Source organism: Mus caroli, chromosome 7, assembly GCF_900094665.2.
Source record: "Mus caroli chromosome 7, CAROLI_EIJ_v1.1, whole genome shotgun sequence".
In the NCBI taxonomy this organism is placed as follows: Eukaryota; Metazoa; Chordata; class Mammalia; order Rodentia; family Muridae; genus Mus; species Mus caroli.
Genome location: NC_034576.1, coordinates 83,678,790 through 83,700,638, shown reverse-complemented (window position 1 = coordinate 83,700,638; position 21,849 = coordinate 83,678,790). Strand labels below are relative to the sequence as shown.

The 21,849-nt window shown below is 50.2% G+C and overlaps 1 protein-coding gene across 4 annotated transcripts in view; it reads right to left on the bottom strand.

The window, feature by feature from the left end:
• The window catches only part of Slc28a1 (solute carrier family 28 member 1), a 57,275-nt gene extending 35,677 nt beyond the window's left edge, over positions 1-21,598 (bottom strand). For 2 of the 4 annotated variants that reach the window (XM_029480068.1, XM_029480069.1), the window contains exons 1-10: positions 20,833-21,069; positions 19,936-20,083; positions 19,633-19,841; positions 18,851-18,962; positions 17,929-18,017; positions 16,808-16,899; positions 12,075-12,258; positions 9,329-9,470; positions 8,080-8,193; positions 6,556-6,633 (exon numbers count right to left, since the gene is read on the bottom strand). In XM_029480068.1, the coding sequence (XP_029335928.1) occupies positions 6,556-6,633; positions 8,080-8,193; positions 9,329-9,470; positions 12,075-12,258; positions 16,808-16,899; positions 17,929-18,017; positions 18,851-18,946 (795 nt within the window). In that variant the 5' untranslated portion in view covers positions 18,947-18,962; positions 19,633-19,841; positions 19,936-20,083; positions 20,833-21,069. Of the gene's footprint in view, positions 1-6,555; positions 6,634-8,079; positions 8,194-9,328; positions 9,471-12,074; positions 12,259-16,807; positions 16,900-17,928; positions 18,018-18,850; positions 18,963-19,578; positions 19,842-19,935; positions 20,084-20,832; positions 21,070-21,541 lie in introns of those variants that run through there. The other 2 variants (XM_021166871.2, XM_021166872.2) reach the window with 2 other exon arrangements.
• Between the last annotated feature and the right edge of the window lie 251 nt (positions 21,599-21,849).

The window sequence follows — 21,849 nt, the reverse complement described above, 5'->3', positions numbered from 1 at the left end:
AGGGGATTGGGGGGGTATGGGGGACTTTTGGGATAGCATTGAAAATGTAAACGAGGAAAATACCTAATAAAAAAATAAATTAAAAAAAAAAAAAAAAAGAAAAGGGAGCGTCTTGTACAATCTCTCAGAACAAGTAGATGGTCCTAGGTGGCAGCAAAGATCTGCTCCCCAGCCCAGCTGTGGAGACGAGAAAGAAAAGAGTGCGGTTGGCCTTCCCCTCCCTCTTCCCACCAACACGACAGGCCTCTCTAAACTTGCTCCACTTCCAACCTATTGCTTGCCTGCTGCTGGGGACATCACATGACAGGGAGCATAGATACTGCATTCAGAAACTCCGTTCAAGCCTTCTAACCCCTCCTTGCTAAGGCTTGGAGCTGGAGCTGGTGATGTCATTCTGGTCTCCCAGAAGCCAGATGTGAGTCTACTCAGCTGGCACAGTTGACTATGTGAGGGACTCCAGGGCAATTGGCTGGCTACAGCCCCAGGCTGGAGCTAGGAGGACATGCCCAGGATGGCAGAGTGGGCATTGGAAAGCGTGTTCTAACTATAGGCGGAGGCTGTTGGTGAGAGGGAAGCTGCATTTGGGGCGAAGGAATGAATGGTGATGGAGGGAAGGGAAGCAAGGGGGTCTCTAGATGGCTCAGGGGTAAAGCATCTGCCTAGCATGTGCAGCACAGGAGCTGCAGCACCACAAAGAGGAGGAAAAAAAGCACAAAGGAAAATGAGAAGAAAAGAAGGGAGAGGAAAGGAGGGGGCAGGAGGGGAGGGATAGAGGGAAGGGGGAAGGCAGGCAGGCTCCAATTTTCTAAGGTACGTTATGTAATAATGTCCCCGTGGCAAGTATGATCTCACAGCCCAGGAACCACCTCTGGAGAGCCTGGGGTGGTACACAAGCAGTGTGTGTAACTCAGGGCAGTGCTACTGAGGAAGGACTCTTAACTCCTACTATGTGCCTGGAAGGAAGTCCTACTGTATGTCAGATACTCATTGCTCTGTGCTGGCTCATTGATCCTCAAAGCAACTGAGGTGGCTATCACTATCTCCCCATCCGAAGTCACACAGTTGAGAATGGGCAGAGACCACTCAGATGGCTGAGGCATCTGCTCTGGAGAAAGCTTGATTCTCTGCATTCAGGGCTGCGTGTGTCCCTGCTATAGGCGGAATTGTCCAGATTCACGTGATAAAACCAAAGCCCGGGTGACAGGCTCAGATGAGCCATCAGGAGGTGACGCCTTCATGAATGGGGTCAGTTCCCCTTATGCAAGAGGCCCCAAAGTGCTCCCTCTGACTTCGAGCACGTGAGGATGGGAGAGGAGTTGACCGTGGCCAGGAAGAGGGATTCCTGATCAGAACATGACCCTGGGGGCTCTCTGCTGTCCTTCCAGCTGCTAGAGCGCTAAGGAGTGGACTCCTGTTGTTTGTGAGCCAGCATGGCTATAGTTTTTAATCAGAGCATCCCACACTCTGAGGACCACGGCTCCAGAGTCTCCACTGTGCCACACCCTTGGAACAACTTCATCCTGCCTGGAAATCAAACCCATCTACGCTGGCTCTCCTTCCTCTGCCACCCCAAGTCCTTCCTTTCAGCCTTGCTTCTGTCTCTGCTCTCTTCCCACCCCATCTCTGAAAAGAGTACTGTTTACCTGAGGGGATTAAGGTCTGCCTCTCTCAGGAGATAAAAAGGGGTTTTGGTTTGTTTGTTTGTTTGCTTGCTTGTTTTTACCTCTGGGGCTCCTCAGGAGGAGCAGTTGAACACTGCTTAGCTGAGCAAGTGGGGCTTGTGACAGAGGCTGGAGCCTGCCATTGTGAGAGGCAGAGGGAGTGTGACCCTGGGTCAGCCAGACCCAGCAAGAAAGCAGGAGCTGGGCTGTAAGGAGGGGGAACTGAGGGGTCGGGTGGAAAGTTACTAGAAGGGAGATGGAGCCAAAGCAGGGGTGGGAACAGGGGTGGGAGGGTGACTAATCAACCAGATATAGCCAGGAGGGGGAGGACACTACATGGACTATGCAGAGCTCTGGGCCAAAAAGAAGCAGAGGACTAAAAACGTCCCAGGGTGATTCTACTTCCTGGAGGGAAGATCATTTGGACTAGGTCCCAGCAGGAGACAGCCTAGGTCTAAAATCTGCAGGAGCTCAGGGAAGGCTTCCCAGTGTGGACACTGGCCAGAGACTTAGACCAGAGTCTGAGAGGCATGGAAGAGCCTTGAGTTCAAGTCAATACCCAACAGGGTCACCCTACCTTGAGGGCAAGTCTCAAGACTAAAATAAGAGTGTTTGTGATGTGGTTTGTGTATGTGTGTGTGTGGGGGGGCGGTATATAGTGTGTGTGTAGTGTGTGTGTGTGGTATGTATGTAGTGTGTGTGTGTATTGTGTATGGTGTGTGTGTGTGCAGTCTGTGTATGTGGTGTGTGTGTATATGTATGTTTGGTGTGTGTGGTATGTGTGTGTGGTGTGTACTGTGTATGGTGTATATATGTGGTATATGTGTATGTGGTGTGTGAGTAGTGTGGTGTGTGTGGTGTGTGTGTATATGGTGTGTGTGTAGTGTGTGCATGTACAGTGTGTGTAGTGTATGTGGTATGTGTATGTGGTATGTGTAGTATGTGGTGTGTGTGTGTGTGTGTTTGAGTGTGTATGTGTGTGTCTTGTAAAGGCTGCGTTGACTTACACACTTCCTGCCCCTGCTTCCCTATTGATCTTTAGGATCAAAGGTTTCCATCACCACCACTGCCTGGCTAAAGGATACATTTCTAAGGTTGCTTCCATTCAATCAGTGATTCATTCCCATGGCCCCGGCTTCACATCAGACCAAGAGCTCAGTTGCCCACTTGCTGGGTGCAGGCTAACTGGCTCAAGCTCAGTCATATTACCTAACACAGCCCAATCAGAATCGTGCCCAGGACTTGTCTGGCTACAAAAGAGAGTTGTCCATGCTAGCCGATGTGTTGTAAGAGTGACCATCTGGTGTTGATGGGGTAAACATGGTGTGAGGGGTAAAGCTGACCCTGAAGGCTAAGCAGAGAGGAAATGAGGCTGCAGCTGTTCTGGGGCCTGGATCTGGCCTTTGCCGGCTCCACCTGACTGTCTAGTGTGGGAGCCAGGAAGTCCTCTCCTCCCTGGGAAGCTAGGTGCAAAGGATTTCGGTCACCCATCTCAACCATCCCAAAGAATGTGACCTCTTCTAAGCCAGGAGGAGAGCAAATGTTCTGAGATCCAGAGCCCCTTGCCACCTAAATAAGGGGCTCTAATGTTGGGGCACAGAAACTAAAATACGGACCTTGTGTTGGGGCTCCAATCTTGACTCTTTAGCCTCGGGACTTTGCACAAACATCAGCTACCCTAACCATCAGGCTCCTCATCTATAAAGGGGTAATCATCGTGTTTTCTCTGAAGGGTTGATGTGAGACTAAAATCAAGTCTAGCCACAACTCCTCTCTGTACACCGTAGCAGTTATCAGGACTTTCTTCCCCTTGCCTGGGCTTTTCCTTTCCACTAGAGCAGTGGTTCTTAGCCTTCCTAATGCCGCAGCCTTTTAATATAGTTCCTCATGTTGTGGTGACCCCAGCCATAAAATTATTTTTGTTGGAATTTCATAGTTGTAAATTTTGCTACTGTTAAGGATCGCAATACAAATATCTGATATGCAAGATATATGTGACCCCTGTAAAAAGAGTCGTTAAACCCAAAGGGAGGGAGACCCACAGATTGAGAACAGCTGCACCAAAATAGCCAGCACTAGGTGGGACAAATGGTTTATAATATCCATGAATTACTTCAAAGTCACCTTTGGCCCTTGAGGGATTAGAAGCCCTGGGTCTTGCTATGGAGGCTGGAGGCTGGCATGCTGTTGCATGCCTATAATCCTAACACGTTACAGGTAGCAGTAGAAAGATCATGAGCTTAAGTTCATCCTCTGCTCTGTGATAAGGTCAAGGCCAGTTTGGACTATATGAGACCCTATCCCAGCACTTTGGAGGCAGAGACAGGCAGAATGCTGTGAGTTCAAGGCCAGCTTGCTCTACAGAGTGAGTTCCAGGACAGCCAGGGCTACACAGAGAAACCCTGTCTCAAGAAACAAACAAACAAAAGTAGTTCAGCCCTTGTGTTAGACCAGGGACCCCAGGCTTTGAAACATGGTACCCTGGCCAGGAGAGGCTGTCTCCACTGAGCACACCCCCTGTCTCCTTGGGGCCCACTGAGCACAACCCCTGTCTCCTTGGGGCTCACTGATCACACCTCCTGTCTCCTTGGGGCCCACTGAGTACACCCCTGTCTCCTTGGGGCTCACTGATCACACCCCTTGTCTCCTTGGGGCTCACTGAGCACACTCCCTAGCAGGCACAGAGGAATTTCCCAGAATCACTCCTGAACCATCATTTATTTCATTCATCCAGCAAGCCGCAGAGTCTCTGGCTGTGGCCTTTTAGGGCTTAAGGCTACATGAAGGATACAAAGTAAGGCCAAGCTTTGTCCTCAAATGGTAAACACTCTTGTGACAGCACCTATGGAACTGAGGAGTAACTGACATCTGTCTTCCCCTAACCCGGCATCCCTAGACTTCAAAGCATCTCCTTTGCTGGGCCCCTCTCCAACACACACACCAGCATCTGTCTTTCATATCTGCTGCTGACATGTTAAACAACCAATGCCATAGTCAGGACTGCTCAAAACTCTTCAGTGGAGCCTCTGTTAGTGAAGAAAGCCTAGATGCGGGACACCTATGGTGGTGCGTGTAGGAAGATCACAAGTTTGAGGCCAGTTTGAACTACATCCAGGTCCTGTTTCAAAACAAAACACAGCCCAAAACACAGACTCAACAAAAGACCCTCAGATGCCTCAGCCTGGCATTGAGAAGTTTTTGGGACAGAGTCTGCTGAACCCAGAGGCTGTCCCCCAGCTTCCCTCCAGGTGTTTTCACACCCTAGCGTCCCTCCAAGCCTTTGCCCTCACCACTGCATCTTCCTGCTTCAGGCTCCAGCACCTCTCAATTCTCCACATCCTGGAACTCTTCCACATCCTTAGAGAGTCCTCCTCACCATCCCTAGTGGCAACTTCTCTACTACAGGCTCTGCGTCTGTCTCACGCCCGTGACCCCTGCATGCTGGAGGTAGAACCGCTGTGTGCTGTTTAAAGCTGAGAAGCTGTGGGGCTTTACTGTGAGATGCCTTCAAGAAGTCACCCTCAGCAGATGTTTACCTCTTCCCGCTGGACCTTTGGGTGCACACTACTTGGCTATGCAGATATGGAGAGAGCAGTTCCCACACCCTATGGGGATGGTATTTGGGTGAGCTTGTAGGATAGCCAAGGCTGTCTTTCGATATCTTTATACACAATAGTTCATGGGGGGAGGCAAATCTGCCCAGGGCCAGACAGACTCTAGGAACCTGAGGCTTTCCCTTTCCCTACAGCACTGGCATCATTCAGCCCCTTAGGGCAGGCTGGATCTTCCTCAAGAGGTTGCTGGCATAACAGGCACTGAGCTCTAAGAAAAGCTAGTAAGAGGTCAGAGTTCGTGTCCAGAAGGATGGTCTGGACTTCATTTGGCTCTACGTGAGCCCATAAGTCTACAGAAGAAGCTGGAAGCCCCCCTGGGTTCATCATCCCCAGCAGAGTAGAAAGGCAGAAACTCCAGAACCTACCAACATCGCCTGTGTGACACCCCCCTTGACTCTAGTGGTCTAGACTGGCATCCATGATTCATGTCCTTGTTACTTTGGCACCAGAGGCAGAAAAACTGGAGCCAGGCTGCCACTCTCTCTGCCCAGCTTTTGGAAATGCAGCGTAAGCCTGGAGTGAGCTTCAGGCTGTAAAGCTGGCTATACAAAATGGGGGGCTATGCTAAAGTCCTCACTAACCAAGGTATGTCAGAGGCTTAACTGGTTACCGGAGAGAGAAGAAATATAATCACAGCTCCATCCAGAACAGCAGAGGGGGTGGGGGTGGGGGTGGGGGAACATCATCAGTGTCCCCAGCATGAACGGCTTTGTTTTAAACTACAGCTGGACTCTGCCATGGGACAATGGAGTCTTTAAAACAGAAGGATGGCTTTACCCTTAATGTCTCCTATAATACTTCACATGACTGTAGATGCAGTGTTGAGTGATCAGAAAGAGAGAGGGAAGGAGAAGAGAGGAAGGAGGAGAGGTGCAAGAATCAGAGCCTGTGGAGGAGGTTGGCTCTGAGAGGTGGTGAAGGAGCCTGATAGGAAACAGCATTTATGGATCCAGTGTCCCTGCATCCTTGGGGTTGTCTCTCAGCACCCCCACCCCCGCCACTTCTTGCTCTCAGTCTTTTAGCAGCTATGTCAAGTGGTGACTCATGTTTAAGAAAAGTAATGCAGAAACAGCAAACTACCTCACGTTTTACCAGATATCATCCAACAAACAGGATGCTGGGTCTTTCCTAGCCCCAGGCTTTGGCTTTCTAGGCACTAGTCTGAGCCCACAGGAGCCCTCCCCACCCAAGCTCACCTCCTCTCAGCTTAGCTAGCTCCCACAGCTGGGACCCGAGCAGCAAGTGCCAATCAACCCTTGCTGGGGCAACAGTCAACTGACCTGAAAGGCAAAGACATCCTTGACCAGAGCCTCTCCGAAGACGAAGCTGGAGCCGGCCTCGGTGTAACTCAGGAAGACCTGGAGAGAACATAAATACAGGGAATGGGGCTGGGAAGGGAGGCAGGAACTATAGCCAGGAACTCAGGCTGGGGTGAGCAAGATCTTCAGCCCAGCACAGGTGGAAGAAGGATGCCAAGGCCTTCCTGCCTCAAGATGTACCTCTGAAACATGGTCCCTACATGCGGCCTCTGTGTTAATGGAGTTAACGAGACAAAGAATCATAATGGTAGACTTTATGTTATTTATCTTCTGAGGCTAACCAGATTACACCAGACATTGTCAAAAAACAAAAAACAAAAAAACCCCAAAAAACAAAAAAACAAAAATCCATAACTTAAAGAGCTAGGAGTAGCAGCTCCTGCCTGCAATCCCACTTGGGAAACTGAGGCAGGGGGAATTGCCAGGTGTTCAAGGCAATTCTGGGCTATGCAGTGGTACTATCTCAAAAAGCAAAACGAAGGACAACCTCTGAAATTTATGAGGATGGCTCAGTTGGTGCCATGTTTGCCTCATAACAAGGACCTACATTATGATCCCTAGAATCTATAGCTTTGAAAAAAAGCCAGGTATGGTGGTAGGTGTTTATAACCCCGTGCAGGGAGGCAGGCACAGGCAGATCCCTCAGGACTCCTGGCCAGCCATTCTACTCGGCAAGCTCCAGGCCAGTGAGAGACCCTGCCTCAAAAGAAAGAGGGCGGTGCCTGATGAACAGCACCCAAGATTGTCTTCTGACCTTTACATACATGCATGCCTACAGCTACACACCGTGGCAATATACAGACACATGCACAAGTACACATACACTAAGCCAGACCGGCTCCCAGAGTTTTTAAGTGGAACAACTCAGCATAATAAAAGCCAGATGATGTAAGCCAGGCATGGCAGCATGTGCTTTTCATCCCAGCACTTGGAAGGCAGAGGCAGGTAGATGTTTGTCAAGTTGAGGCCAACCTGGTCTATAGAATGAGATCCAGATCAGCAATAGAAACATAATGAGAGCCATCTTTAAAAAAAAAGAAAAAGAAAGAAAAAAAAAGCAGCTGAAAAAAAAATAAAAGAAAGAAAACCAAACATGACTTCAATAAATTTCTAAGTTCAAATGCCAAGTGGATGAGATTTTTAAAGGTTTCTGTTGTTAGCAATTTTAACTCACTTACATTTCAAGGCACTGAAAAAAAAAACCAAAAATGCAGCAGGTCACGTGACCTGGCATCTGCATACCCTATGGGAATCACCATCTGGGAATCCATTCCATCACCAGACCCAGCCTCTGAAAAGATGAGAGGGACTGGGGAACCTTGGGCTGGTGGCCCCTGCAAGCCCCTGGTCAGCCCCCTATTCTCAACCCAGATATAGGGTCCTAGTCTTTTTGGTCCCGAACTATCTCCCTGTGACCTCCACATCTATCTCCCTGAATCAAGTGGCCTCTCCCCAAGTCTCCAGAAGCAGACCGGACATACACACCTGGATCTGGTCACCTAACCACTGGAACGCAACAAATCCTGGTTCTGTTCTGATGACGAAGAGTCCAAGCACAAACTGCAGCCCAAGGCCCCAGGATACAGCCCTCCATGACACCTGCCAGCCAACAGAAAGGTCCTAGTGAGCTGAGCTGCTTGGGGGGATTCACAGGTTCACTGCAGGGTATGGTATGGGGTGGGGTGGATGCAGGAAGAACATAAGGAGCTTTGTCCTGCCTGTAGTAGTCTGGGTCCAGCCTAACACTGGGTCTGCTGCCAACAGTTACACAGGCTCTTGGCAGGTGAAGCAGAAACAGTACAGCATTCTGCAGGCTGATGTGCAGCTCGCCTGGTCTCCAGGCCCAGCTCCTCTCCAGCTCAGTGTACAATGTCTGTCTGCCTGGACCCTCACTGGCTGACCTCTATGAGCTCTCAGCAACCCTGACCTCAGGTCTCTTGATGGCCCAAGTGACACAGAAGAGCCCAGGCCCTAGGACTGCATTTCTCATTCAGCACAGAATGAATCCTTGACCTCACAGGACAGCATCGGACACTAGTGCAGCCACACTCTGAAGCACACAGGGGTCCTGATTCTGGGGCACGGTTGCACTATGGTTGCCATGGAGACAGTGAGAGAAGAGCCCAGTCAGCCTGCACAGCAGGGACTTCCCTCATGGGCAGGACATCGTGTATACCAGTTACCTGAAGGGCTTGCTCGGCCAGCCTTGCCCCAGAATTTCTAACTCAATATGGGAGGAGTCAAGGCCAAGAGTCAGTGTTTCTAGTATATTCCAAGAAAATGTTGTAACCCCTGGTTAGGGAAGCTGACCTCAAACCACTATTGTAAGCTAATGATTTCAGGATACCCTTGGACTCTCTAATGGAACCAGAAGTTCAGGTTTCCTATCTTCTGGGGTAAGGTGATTCCTGAGGCCCGAGGAACACGCTTATGACCAAGGTGACAAATATCCCCAGCAGCCTGTGAGTTTGGAATGATATCAGCAGTCCTCCCCAGAAAACTCCCTGTCCCCTGGGGCATTCAAAGGCTTCTGCTTAGACGGATAACTTCCCACTTAGGGTCTTCAGTCCCAGTATGTCCCTTAACAGCTGCACAGGAAACTTATCCCAGTGCACATTGCTCTTCTCCGATGAACCTCAGGTGTTCTCTCAGCAGGAACATCCATCTCACCCCAGCCCCAGCCCACAGGGAGCATCCCCTGGCTTGCAGCCTGGGTAGCCAGCTGAACACTCACAGCACGGTGATGCTTTGAGCCAGCGAAGAGAAGGACAAGGAACACACAGACCCCTGCAAAAGACACCAGCTGTTCTGGCCGCTGGGCGGTGTCCAGAGATAACCACAAGATCATACCCAGGCCAGCAGCAAGGGCTAGACCTCTGTAGGAGAGAGATAAGAGAGATAGAAAGCTATCAGCCATAACATCTCTCTCTATGTCTCTGTCTCTCTCTCTCACACACATACACATGCACACATACACACATGTGCACATATACATGCACACACACATGCTGCCACCCACATACACACCCTTAGTGGCCCAGGGATTCTACCTAATGCCCTGTGGGTTATGGGTTCTTTACTCAGAGTGTTGGGCACAATCATCTCTCTGGCTCTTGGCAATTCCAGGTCCAGCTCCCTGCTATCCTCTTGAGTGGTTTTTTGGGATAGTATTTGCCAACCAGAATTCAGCTGTATGTGCCAGAGAAACCCTGTAGCTCTCTGGAGTTTTCTCTTTTAGCCTCATATCCAGTTCAATATGCCACCGCTGTAGAAGGCACAGATAGCAATCCCTGACTGAATCCCAGCTCTCCACACGGGGCTGCTTCTGCAGATACACAGGATGCACGAACTATGGGGCTGGCTTCCTCCAGTAGACGGCAAAGGATGCTGGGAACAGTCTTGGGAATGAGAGTGTAGAAACATGTGGCAGAAGTAAGACCACTCTGGAGTAGTCTTAGTAGATCTGCAGGCAACAGGCAACATTGGACTAGGAAAGCCACGGGCTTTAATATACAATTCCAGCCCATGGGAACATCTCTGTAGACTGAGCCCAGAAAAGCCGCAAGGCTGAGTTGTCTAGCCACCCCAGGATGCCCAAGACGCAGCACCTGGAGTGAAAAACTATTCTGGAGTCTGAAGATTTAAAGTCTTGAGCTGGCAAGATGGCTCAGCAGATAAAGCTGATGATCTGAATCCAACTCCCCATGGTGGAAAGAGAGAACGGATCCCCAAAAGTTGTCTTCAGGCATTCACATATGCACATTCACAGCCACCCACATCTATCATACACACACACACACACACACACACACACACACACACACACACACACACAAATATATCAAGATAATTTAAAAAAAAAAAAAAGGATCTCACCTTCTTGCCCTTTGCACTTGCTTGGGTCCTGCCACCCCGCCTTCTTATCTCTCTCACCCTTTTGGACGGCGTCCTACCCATCTGCCGTGTTGTGGAAGTGAGAACTTGTTTTCCTTCGTTTCACAGCTAAGAGGAGTTTGCCCTGACTGTCAGATGAGACTTTTGACTCTGAACTCTCCTGTTGATGTCTGGCCAAGTAAAGACTGAACAATTCAAATAAGAAGCCATGTCATGTATGTGAGAAGCAGGGGTTGGGCCAGGGGTAGGGGGTGCTATGTCTTGGGTGTGAATTTTCCCATCAAAACTCATGTTGGATTTATTTTGTTTTGAGACAGAGTCTTCTATTGCCCAAGCTGGCTTCAAACTCCTGCTTCCATTTCCAAAGTGCTGGGATTACAGGTGCTCTCATCACGATGCCTGATTTTTCATGGTGAAATGAAACTGTCAGGGTGCTAGGAGAGGCCTTTCAGAGGTAATTAGGTCCTCTCATGAAGAAACCGGTTAATCATAGGGGGTCCAAGGGAACGCTCTCTCCACTGGGTAGTCTGCATTAGTTACTGTGCAGAGCAGGCGGGTCATGTGAATCTGAGTGGCCTCTCCTATTTTATCTCTTCCACGGTCCCTTGCTTGCCCTTCTGCTACCACGAGCTGAAGCATAAGGTCAAACAGATGCCAACCACGAGCTCTCAGACTTCTCAGACTCCAGAGCCATGAGCCAAAGTAAACCTCTATTCTTTATAAATTGTTCTGTCTGCGGTGCTCAGTTATAGCAAGAGAAAAGAATGGCAGGGGTCTGACACTCTAGCCTCCCTTTCCTCTCTATGGTATCTCTGTGGTTTGTAGTTTCCAGAGCTGCTTTTTTTTTTTTTTTTAAGATTTATTTTATTTTCAATTATGTATGTGGGAGGAGTGGATACATGAGTGCAGGTGTCTGCTAAGGCCTGAGTATTTGCTGGAATTATAGGCAGTTGTAAACCATCCATTGTGGGTGCTTGGAACCAAACAAGGGTCCTCTGCAACAGTGGTGGTTTTTTTTTTTAACCACCAAGCTATTTCTTAACTCTAGGTCTATTAAAAGAATGATTTCGTACTGGTGTGTGTGTGTGTGTGTGTGTGTGTGTGTGTGTATGTGTGTGTGTGTAGGTCAAAGGAAAACTTTTAGGTGTCTGTTCTCTCCTTCTACCTCGGACTCCAGGGATCCAACACAAAACTATTATTCAGGGCCCTGGCTAATGACATCAGAGTGCCCTGGGGCTAATTTAAAATGTTGGCACTTGGCCCAACATAGCCTATTGAATGGAGCTCCAGGGATGTCCAGGGTCTCTGTAGTGGGGAGTTAAGCTAGCCCCAGGGGATCTGCCTAATAAGACATCTAGGAAAGGCCTCTGTGCTTGGTGGCCAGACTCTCTGAATATAGGAAATTCTCACAAGTCTGCCCTTAGCCCTCAGTTACCCGGTGCAACAATCAAAACAAAGAAACTAACAAAAAAAAAAACCTGTTGAAACAGAGCTGGCCCAAGCTTCTGCAGCCACCCAGCACCTCTGCCCAGGGCTCCAGGGGACAGGCAGGATGGAGCACTTTCTGAGGCTGAAGGTGTTCTCACCTCTTCAGCCAGAGGCTCAGGCAAGAGTGGCCCTGAAACTTCACACAGTTCTTCAGCTTGGACCCCAGAAGCCTCTTTAGCAGACTGTAGGCCAGAAAGACGAGAACCACACAGGTGATGACGAACAGCGCCAGCGCCCTCCGGAAGTCCAGGAGGCAGGCGATGATCAGGAAGCCGATAAATGCTGCAGGAGGAGTGGATAGCAGGCTTACCAGGAGAAGACATTGCTCTTGAACCCTGTGGCCCAGTCCCCGGCTCTGCCTTGTCCACCCAGAGCGTTAAGGGCAGGGAACTTGCTCAGTTCCTGACAGCCTCGCTTTCCCAGTGCAGAAGTGAAAACACCTGTTCCTACTGGGTCAGAAGGTTATTAGGGGGCTGAGGGGGCTGCTCAGTGGTGGAAGCTTTCCCAACATGCCTGAGGCCCCCGCAAATGTGTAAAAGGGGCCTCTGCACATTATAAAGTGAGGTAGAGACTGAGAGAGACTGAAACAATGTAGCCAGCATCCAGCGAGTGCCTGGCCAGAGGACCAGGCTGGATAAGTCAGGGCTATATGACTCCAGATAGCACCTTCAGCCTATCTGTCAATCAATGACCACCACCACTACCCCGCACCGTGTGTGTGTGTGTGTGTGTGTGTGTGTGTGTGTGTGTGTGTGTGTGTGTGTTGTTTGTTTGTGTATCGGTGGGCACAGCGTTGCTAGGTTTGGGTAGGTCACACTCATCTTCAACAGCCTCTTTCTTCCCCTACCCTCACAGCTGCTATAAAAGAAATGGCAGGAGCCCTACTATGTCTGTGGGTCTGTAGTCCTTACTTCTCAAGAGTTCAGCAAGCTCAGGTTACTGGACGCTGGGAACTTGATAAGCCCCCTGCTGTGACCCCACAGTCGCTGAGTAGGATAGCTTCCCCTTTCCCTTGCTGCCCAGGCAACCTGACTACAAGCACACGCTATGAACTACTCATTAACTACATGGCATGTGACTGTCGTCTCTCGGAAACCTCTAAGAAAGGGAACGTGACTCTGTCTCCTGGCCTGGAACCCACACAGTCCCTGCCATGCTGCTGCCTGCCCGTGGAGTTAAGAACTCTACTTTAACTGGGCTCCAGACCTTAGTAGGCCCCTTTAGACCTTAGCATGACTGACTTCATGATGGAAGTACCACTCAGGCCATAAAACTCAGCACAAAGATAGCACCACCTGCCGAAATGAGAACAAAGACCTAATTTACCAAAGTCCATGGTGCTGGGAAAGTCTCTACATGGACTCACCTTGCTTTTTAGCTTCTGTGGTTCTGCTTCTGGCTAGCTGTTCTTGTTAGCTGAAGTATGTCAGTTCAGGACATAATTTTTGTGCTTAAACACTCACCCTGAGAAAAGCCCAGGGCTACACTGGGATCCTGAAACACTCAGCGTAGTCACCAGCAAGCTAATAAAACCTTTCTATTGGCTTAAACCTGTGTCCGAGTAGTCTTCTCTGTTGGATGCCCCACAACGTTATTAATACAGCTCCTACCTGAAATGACAATCAGACTCATGGTGGAGTTTTTATGGGTGTTGTATGTCAAGCCCTTTACTGATGGAGCCATCTCCTCGTCTCACCAATGACAGTTTTCTTCCTAGAGTTCCCTCTTCCATGGCCTGACTCTCCTGTGAGCCGCTGAGCCAGTCTATGCTTTTGCCTCACAAAAGGAACATGGCAGCAGTGGAGGGAAGACACTTCTCCCTGGCTTTTGAGTTTCAGAATCCAGGGCCTCGCAGAGTGGAAAGGGCTTAGCCAACCAAAGGAAAACATGGGGAAGCAGTTCACAGAAACATGAGTCTCACCTCACCTGCTACCTGTTAGCGTATCACTTAGAACAGGACAATGGTCCTGGGGCCAGGGGAAGATTGAGGCTTGAACCTCACAAACTGACTGAAGCCCAGGGCTTTTGTGGCAGGGCAAGCTGAGGAACCCAGGCCTTGCTTCCTGAGAGGAGCCCCAACAGGGCATAGGCCTTCAGAGAGGACTGCTGTGTGTGGCCTGTAGGGGGGCAGAACTCATGAGCTCTGCACACCCACAGCAAGCACATAAGCTCTGGAAGAGACACCCCTGTCCCCACATAGGGGTTCAGAAAGGGAAGGTGGGGGCCCAGGGCAGGTCCACAGTGGAGGAAAAGGACATCAGAATCACCTACCCTGAGAGAAGCTAGGACAGTTGCAAAAGTAGACAGGTCAGTAGATACTGAGGGACAGTAGTTAAGGCCTGCTGGAGAAAGGGTTCTGAAAGGATAGCCCAGAATGACAGAAATCAAGCTCCCGTCATTCAGGGGACGGCAAAATTGAAGTTTGTGTCAAGTTGTAGAAATAAAGTTCTCTTTCTCTCACTAGGAGCTCCTGCAGAGAAGGGCTCTCCTTATCCCTTCCAGTAGTAAGGTCTCCCCCCTCCCTCCCTCCCTCCTTTCCTCCCTCTCTTCTTCTCTCTCTTCCAGAGCCAAGAAAACCTTGAATTATAGCCATAAAACCAACCAAACAACAACAAACCCAGGATCTCATACCATAAGGGCAAAAAATTCACCATGTAGCTGATGACAACCTTGAATTCTGATCTAGCCTCCTCCGTCTCCAGGTGCCGGGATGCAGGACATGCCATCATTCCCAGTTTGGGGCAGTGCTGGGAGTGAACATGGGGCTCTGTGCACACTTGGCTTGAACTCTGCCAACTGAGCTATAACCCCAGCCCATTTAAAAAGAAAGTTGTAATTTATTGTGGGGGTGGCATGCGGGTGGCATGCAGGTGCCGAGCTCAGAGGACAGCTTTTAGAAGCCTGCTCTTTCCTCCCATGTCTACCTGGGTGTTTTGGACAGAACTCAAGTCCTCAATTTGTGTGACAAATGCTTTTAGCCACTGAGCCATCATCTCCCTGATCAACCTGGTTTTGATCAAAGTCTAATGAAGCCCAGGCCGGCCTCTAATTCACTATCTAGATAAGGCTAGCCTTTTCTCTTGGTCTTCCAGGCACCAGTGGCCATTTCTTCTTCATCTTTCTAAAATGTACTCTCAGCTCAAACATGTTCAGTGTCTCCCCTTAATAACACCTGGCATGCCCACCCTCTGTCACACACTGACCCCTAGGAGTCCCTTCTTCTCAAAAAAAAAAAAACAAAAAAAAAAACAAAAAAAAAAAAAAACAAATGAACAAAAATCTCTCAGCAGGGAAAGGTGCTTCATGCCTATAGTCTCAGAACTTAGGAATCTAAGGCAGGAAGACTGCCATGAGTATGAGGCTAGCCTGTGTTATACAGTGAATTTTATGCCAGCCTAAACTACAAAGTAAGACTGTCTCAAAAACAAACCAACAACTCTCCTCCTCTTCCTCTTCCTCCTCCTCCTCCTCTTCCTCCTCCTTCTCTTTCTCCTCTTCCTCCTTCTTTGGGGTTTTGGCTTTTTGAGACAGGGTTTCTCTATGTAGACCAGGCTGTCAATTTTTTTCTTTTCCTTTTCCTTTTCCTTTTCCTTTTCCTTTTCCTTTTCCTTTTGCTTTTCCTTTTCCTTTTCCTTTTCCTTTTCCTTTTCCTTTTCCTTTTCCTTTTTCTTTTTCTTCTCCTTTTTCATGCAGGGCCTCACCGTATAGAACTGGTTGGCATGGAACTCAGACAGACATGGGCCTGCCTCTGTTTTCTTAGCATTAGATATGAGCCTCTTACATCCCTGTCCCTAAACCAGTGGACACTGCTCAGCCCTTATCCCTTCCCTTCCCTTCCCTTTCTGAAGGCATTGGCTTTTTGAGTTCTTTACATGTAGCTGGTCCAAGACTTTCTGTCCTTGACTTATTCCTCAATTCATTCTGCAAACGTCCTTTGGAAACAACTTCACCTGCCCATGGCTTAGACCGTTCTACCCCTACCAAATGGTTCTCATTTCTCTCTCCCTGTGGAGACTATCTCCTTCATCTGTGCTCTGTTGAAGGGACCATCGTGTCCCCATCACCCAAACAGAAAGCTGGGCCAGCCTTAACTTAAGACCTCCTCCATCCTGTGCACTGGTCACTGCCTAGGGTCGGCAAGCACTGATCGTTCCCTCCATTCTCAGCCAGTCTGTCCTTTACTTTATCCTCACACACGCTGGGGCCTCACTCTCTTCTCTGTCTCTCCTGCAGCCATTTTTTTTAGTCTCGCAGTGTGATGTCAACCTGGACACTCCTCAGTCTAAATCCATCCGTGATATCTCTGTACTTCAGAGTCAAATCCAAGTTCCTGAATATATCAACTACCTTGCTCACTCCCGATAACCAGGCCTTTCGGAGTCTTCCAGTCTCAGGAGACTCAGGCTGGGCACCCTTCAGAAACCTAGCCCCAGATACACTAGGCTATCAAAGCCCACACCCTGTTTGTCTTCACCTTTGCTCCCTGACCTTTGTGCTTTGAGGGGTGGGGTGTGGGAGGGTCTCAATACTCATTGCTCTCCCCTCTATCCAGGTGACCCAAGACCGTGGACCTGAAAGGAACACCCTCCCAGATAGATGGTTTGTTGTTTTGTGTGAGCACTTTTAGGTCTTTCCCTTAGTCCTGGGGAAGGACTTGGGAATGGATTCTAGTTTGGCTTGAAGGAGACCTGAGCTCCTATCTTGAGTTGGCTGAATTGGTGCTCAGCAAACTTTCTTGGTTGACTGGGTGAGTGGATGAGCCTGCTTCATGATACGGAGAACAGAGGGGCAGTAACTGTCTCCTGAGTGGGACAGGATAAGCCATGCTTACCAGTAGAGAGCAGGCCTTTGCTGATCCATCCAAACAGCTGCCAGTGCTCCCTGCAGAGGCTTCTCGCTTGCACAGTCGGCTGCAGACTCCTCCTGAGGAGAGCACCGCCAGGGCTCATAAGTACCCAACCGCAACTTTCACCCCAGAGGGGAGCCCCAAAACCTGCAGGTAGAAGCTACTCAAGTATATTCCCAGGGTGGTAATGGAATATGGCAGGTTTGTCCTTGCTAACTTACAAGGCTGAAAAGCAACCACAGTCCAAAGACACAAACCATGGTTCTGCACGTGCTGGGGGTCGAGGCCACTCTTCAGGGCCACCTCTGATCTTGGGTGAGAGAAGGAACTAACCGATAGGTAGAGGCTTGTGGCCATTCAGAAGGACAGATTCATGGCTGTCCAACCTCCTCGTTGCTTCTACCTGCCCATTGAGTAAGACCAAGCAGTTCTCAACTATTGGCTCCCCTTGGACAGGGACATTTATCGTCTGAGTCCTCAGTGCCTGAAAGGACACGTGAAAATATGCAGGTGGCCATCCTCATTGCCTCCGGTGTCCAGAATGGACTCTAGGCCTGGGGTCCATTGGTCACTTGTGTGTCCCTAGAGGAAGGGCTGCTACTCAAATCTCGAAGGTCCTGTTGGCCCAGCAACTAGTAGATCCACAGTGGTTGCTCAAGAGATTCAACCCTCTGCTACTGTTGCCAGGGCTCCTCATGTCGGGAAGGTGTATCTTCTCCAGTCCCCCTAAGCAGCTAGAGGTCCCACCACCATCACACCTTGTCCTTGAGGTGTTCTTCCTGCTCTGTTCAGAGCAGAATTCGGCCAGCCAGGACCCTCTAGGCTCACACCAGATCCTGTGGGCTGGTCCCTTCACCTCTGTGTAAAGTGGGGAGTCTGGCCTGGTCCAGGAGTGTTACAAACTGAACCCCGGAGTTCACAAAGCAGCTCAACAACTGAATGGGGTAGTAGGCAAATGAGGGAGGTTGCAGGGAGGCCTGAGAAGCCCTGTATCTGTGTTGGGATTACATCCTGGCTGGGTACCAGCACCTGGCCTGGCTCAACCCTTGACTTCCCTTGGCCAGGCTTCCATCAGCTTTCCCCGTGCCCTCACAGACATCACCTACCATCGGGAGAAGGGCTTCCACACTGCTTTGCTCCTGCTGCCTCCACCCTCTGGCAGGCTTGAGTGCCTGTGTGGGAGCTGGCCTTCCTCCTAAAGCAGACAGGGAGCAGTCAGGGCCAGCCTTCCCACCAAGGGCTGAAGGGCACAGAGATAAGGAAGACCCTGGCAGCCCCGTGCACACACAGCACCTCATGAGAAGACTGAGGTAGAGACTGGACTGCTGCATGGGAAATAGGGGGACTCTTAATTAAATTCTTCAATGCATGCATTGAGCATCTACTATGTACAGACACATCCTGCCTCAGCATTTCACTCTGGCTTCCTGAAGACCTGAAGGAAACCCTTAAGGAAGTTTCTAGGCAGGCCCGCCCCACTGTATGACTCCAGGGCACCTCTTGATGCACTATCCAAGTAGGGAGAGCTGGGGGCACTTGGTAAAGGAGAGGGAACCTTGTTAGGGAAGGGAGGGAGGGCAGAGGTATCATGTCAGGCTTTTCAGTCCTCTGCTTGGCCTTTGGGGAGCCAAGACAAGATGGCAAGTTCTTTAAATGCCAAGGACACCCCACCCCATCATCTGCTTCCCCTCTCATCTTGTAGACCAGATGTTCTTCCCTCCTGGGACCTTTGCTGACAGCACACAGTGGGTACATCACACAGTGGGTACTCAGGACATGTTTAAGGGGTGAAATAAAGGTGGGTGCTTTGTTCTGGGGAGGCACTACACAAGCAGAGCTGAGAACACAGAGTGAACACACAGTCCCCCAGCCCATGAGCTGCCAGTCAAGCTGAGGGGCCCTCCCACCATGAGCTGCCACTCAAACTGAGCCACCCCACCTAGTGAGATGCCAATCAAGCTGAGCTCCCCCCCCCCCCCGTGAGATGCCAGTCAGGCTGAGGAGGTGCTATAGGGGAAGGGGACAGACCATTATTTCCAGGAACTCAGCCCCCATGTTCTCCAGGCCATGGGCCACAGGTGTGAGAGAAATGGACTCTCTTTGCCTTGGTGTGTCTTCTGCCATGTGCTAGGCTCTTCAGCTGAAAGACAAAGATGTCACAGAGGGTCCACAGCTGAAGGGAGGGCCAGGAGAGAGAAGAAGAACCAGAGAGGGAGGGAGAGGGGTAGGGGGAAAGGGAGACGGAGAGGGAGAGAGAAGGGGAGAGGGGGAGAGATACCCTTTCTGCCCTTTCTCCTGATCCTGGAAGATGCAAGTCCTTGTAAACTCCAACAGTGAACTGTCCCTTAGTCACCAGTCACCAGGAAGGGAAAGAGAGAATGGTATAGGCATCTGGTGTGGGCACTGCTCAGAAAAGAGCCCTTAGTTATCTTTACTTCCTACAACCGGTGAAAATCATTGGCAGGGGAGGAAGTGCTCATTTCATCCATCTTGAAAACATGGTTCCAGCCCCTGGGTCCGAACCTATCTGAAGCCGGCGGCCCTACCCAGGACGGTTCCATTCAAACCCCAACATCCCTCATTCTCAGTGAAGCTCAAATGAGAGCCCAAACTCCCGTTTCCCCACTGCGGTCCCTTTCTTGTCCACACCCTTAGGCCTTCCCTACTCAACAGCAGCTGGCTAAGCGGATCTTCCCAGACACAGACCCTCAGAGGGCATGTGGAGCACACAGCCAGAGCTGGGGGATGCCTGCTACCTGGGCACTCGCAGACACCGCTGCACAGAGAGGAGAGGAGCCCACACTACTCACAGATTGGCAGTGAGAAGGCAGCGTCAGGAGGGATTGACTGTCCAGAAGGACTGACTGACTGAAGCACAGGTTGCTGTGGGGAGGGCTGGGTCCAACCTGCTTGGGCTTTGGCCTGTTCACTTCTGTCGAAATTCCTGGGCAGAGTCCAAAACTGAAGTAGGTTGGGCTTCCCCAGAGCTCAGCGCCACCGCAGGGGCGGGGACCCCAGCCTGTTTCAGAAAAAGCACGATGGGGGAGCCTGACTCACTCAAGCCGGGTCCTCTGTGGTCCTGCCCTCTGTCTGTTGCCCTTTCCCAAACCAACCTCTTCCTGGCCTTGCTCCAGGACGCCTCCTTTGGGAAGCCACCTTGGTTACGCTCGCCCTCCTCTTTCTGTCAGCATCCTGGAAATGCGTCTGCATGTTGCGACTCAGCCTCCTTTTCTCACATTATCAGCGACTCGTTTTCCAAAACTAGAAGACATAGAAAGCACTGACTTTATCACAAACGGTGGTGGCTCGGGGCCAAGCATCGCACAGTCGCAGAAACAAGCCAAAACCACACCATTCCCTTCTCCCCTTCTTCCTAGAGTGACACCCGAGTTACACATGCAAAGTTGGGGGACAACACTTTCATCTTCAATCCTCACACTAAATTTAAACTTACCTGACAGGATTTAATAATTAATGATGTACACTCTTTAATAATTAATTATCTTTTATGATACAAAAGATGCCTCACACAGAGGCATACACTGGCTGTTTTGGAAAAATGGAAGAGAAGAGGCTGGGCGTAAGTGGTACCCCCTGCTCTTGGAAAACATCTGTTTCTATTGGGGTAGGGAGAATATCATCTCATCTAACCCAGCCTGACTTTGAACCTGCTATGTAGCCGAAGTTAGCCTTAAACACCCAATCCTCCGGCCTCCACATGTCCAATACTGGGATTCCAGGCGTGCGTCTCCACACCCCTGGTCATGCGGAATGAAGCATGAAGGTGTTATAGAAATATACAGAGCCTAAGAATTTTTCTTATTTCCCCTTAAGTATACACTATTTTGTTATTCATTTTCCAATAGGAAATTGTACTGTTGCAGGGTTTTCACAACTTGCTTATCTGGATATACATAGACACACACATGGACACATACGTCTATTGTATCTGGAGATACAATACCCACTGTCAGGTCACTGATCCCCTTGATCATAAAATAAATATTTACCTTGAGCAAGACTGGGATGGGACCAGAGCAGGAGCCCCCCTCAGCCTCAATGAAGTGAAAGGATCTTATCCGCTTTGATGCCTCTGTTCTCAGTGGCTCCTCTTGTGCGCGCGCGCACACACACACACACACACACACACACACACACACACACCGCCCTTTCTTCCTCTTGGTGCCAGAAGCCGGCAGAGGCTCTCTGAGAGAGCAAGCTACTTCACAGCCTTCCTTACAACAGCTTCGGGGGCTCTGGCCTTCTAAACAAGGATTTAGTGTTATGCACGTCACCAGATGAACCTTGAGCTGAGAGCCCAAAGATCTCGATTCACCCTGGACTCTTTAACTTATTCCCTAATCTGTGGACTGCCGAGGGTGGGCTCCCTGCCAAGCTGGAAGCCGCCTTTGCTGTCCCAGGCCCGTCCTGGACTGTCTTAGCACCCTGCTCCCCACTTACTGCCCAGGATGCCCTGTGCCCTTCCCAGGCTGCTCCCCTCAGGGCTGGAGTGGCCATCAGGGATCTCACCCAGGAAGTCAAACCTCTCAGAGGCACAGAGGCTTGGGAGACTGAGAGATTGGGATGCAGCCCACAGGGATGGACAGAGAGCTGGAGGTAGGGTGGGTGTCCTGCTTCTGACTCGCCTCTTACTGCCTCACTGGCCCCCTATGCTGCTCTCTGTTTCCTGAGGGAATGGTTCTCTGAGGTCCCACTTACCCTGACAGGCCAGCGGAGGGAGGCACAAGCATGAGAAAGCAGGGTGCTGGATCATGGAACACTTTGAAGAAGATCATGTGACTACAGATGCAATGTCCCTGAGATCAAAAGGGCCTCAACGAAGCTGCAGAAGCACCAACCCCCAGCCCCGTGCTGCCCCTTGGAGGCCACACCTTGGTTGCTTTAGCTCTTTTTTTGAAGCCACCTCCCATTTCAGGAAAACACTTAGCTGTCGGGAATTGGCTCTAATGCTTTGTATTAATTCAGCTCCCCAAAGCCATTCAACCAGACACTGAGGGTCCCTGACC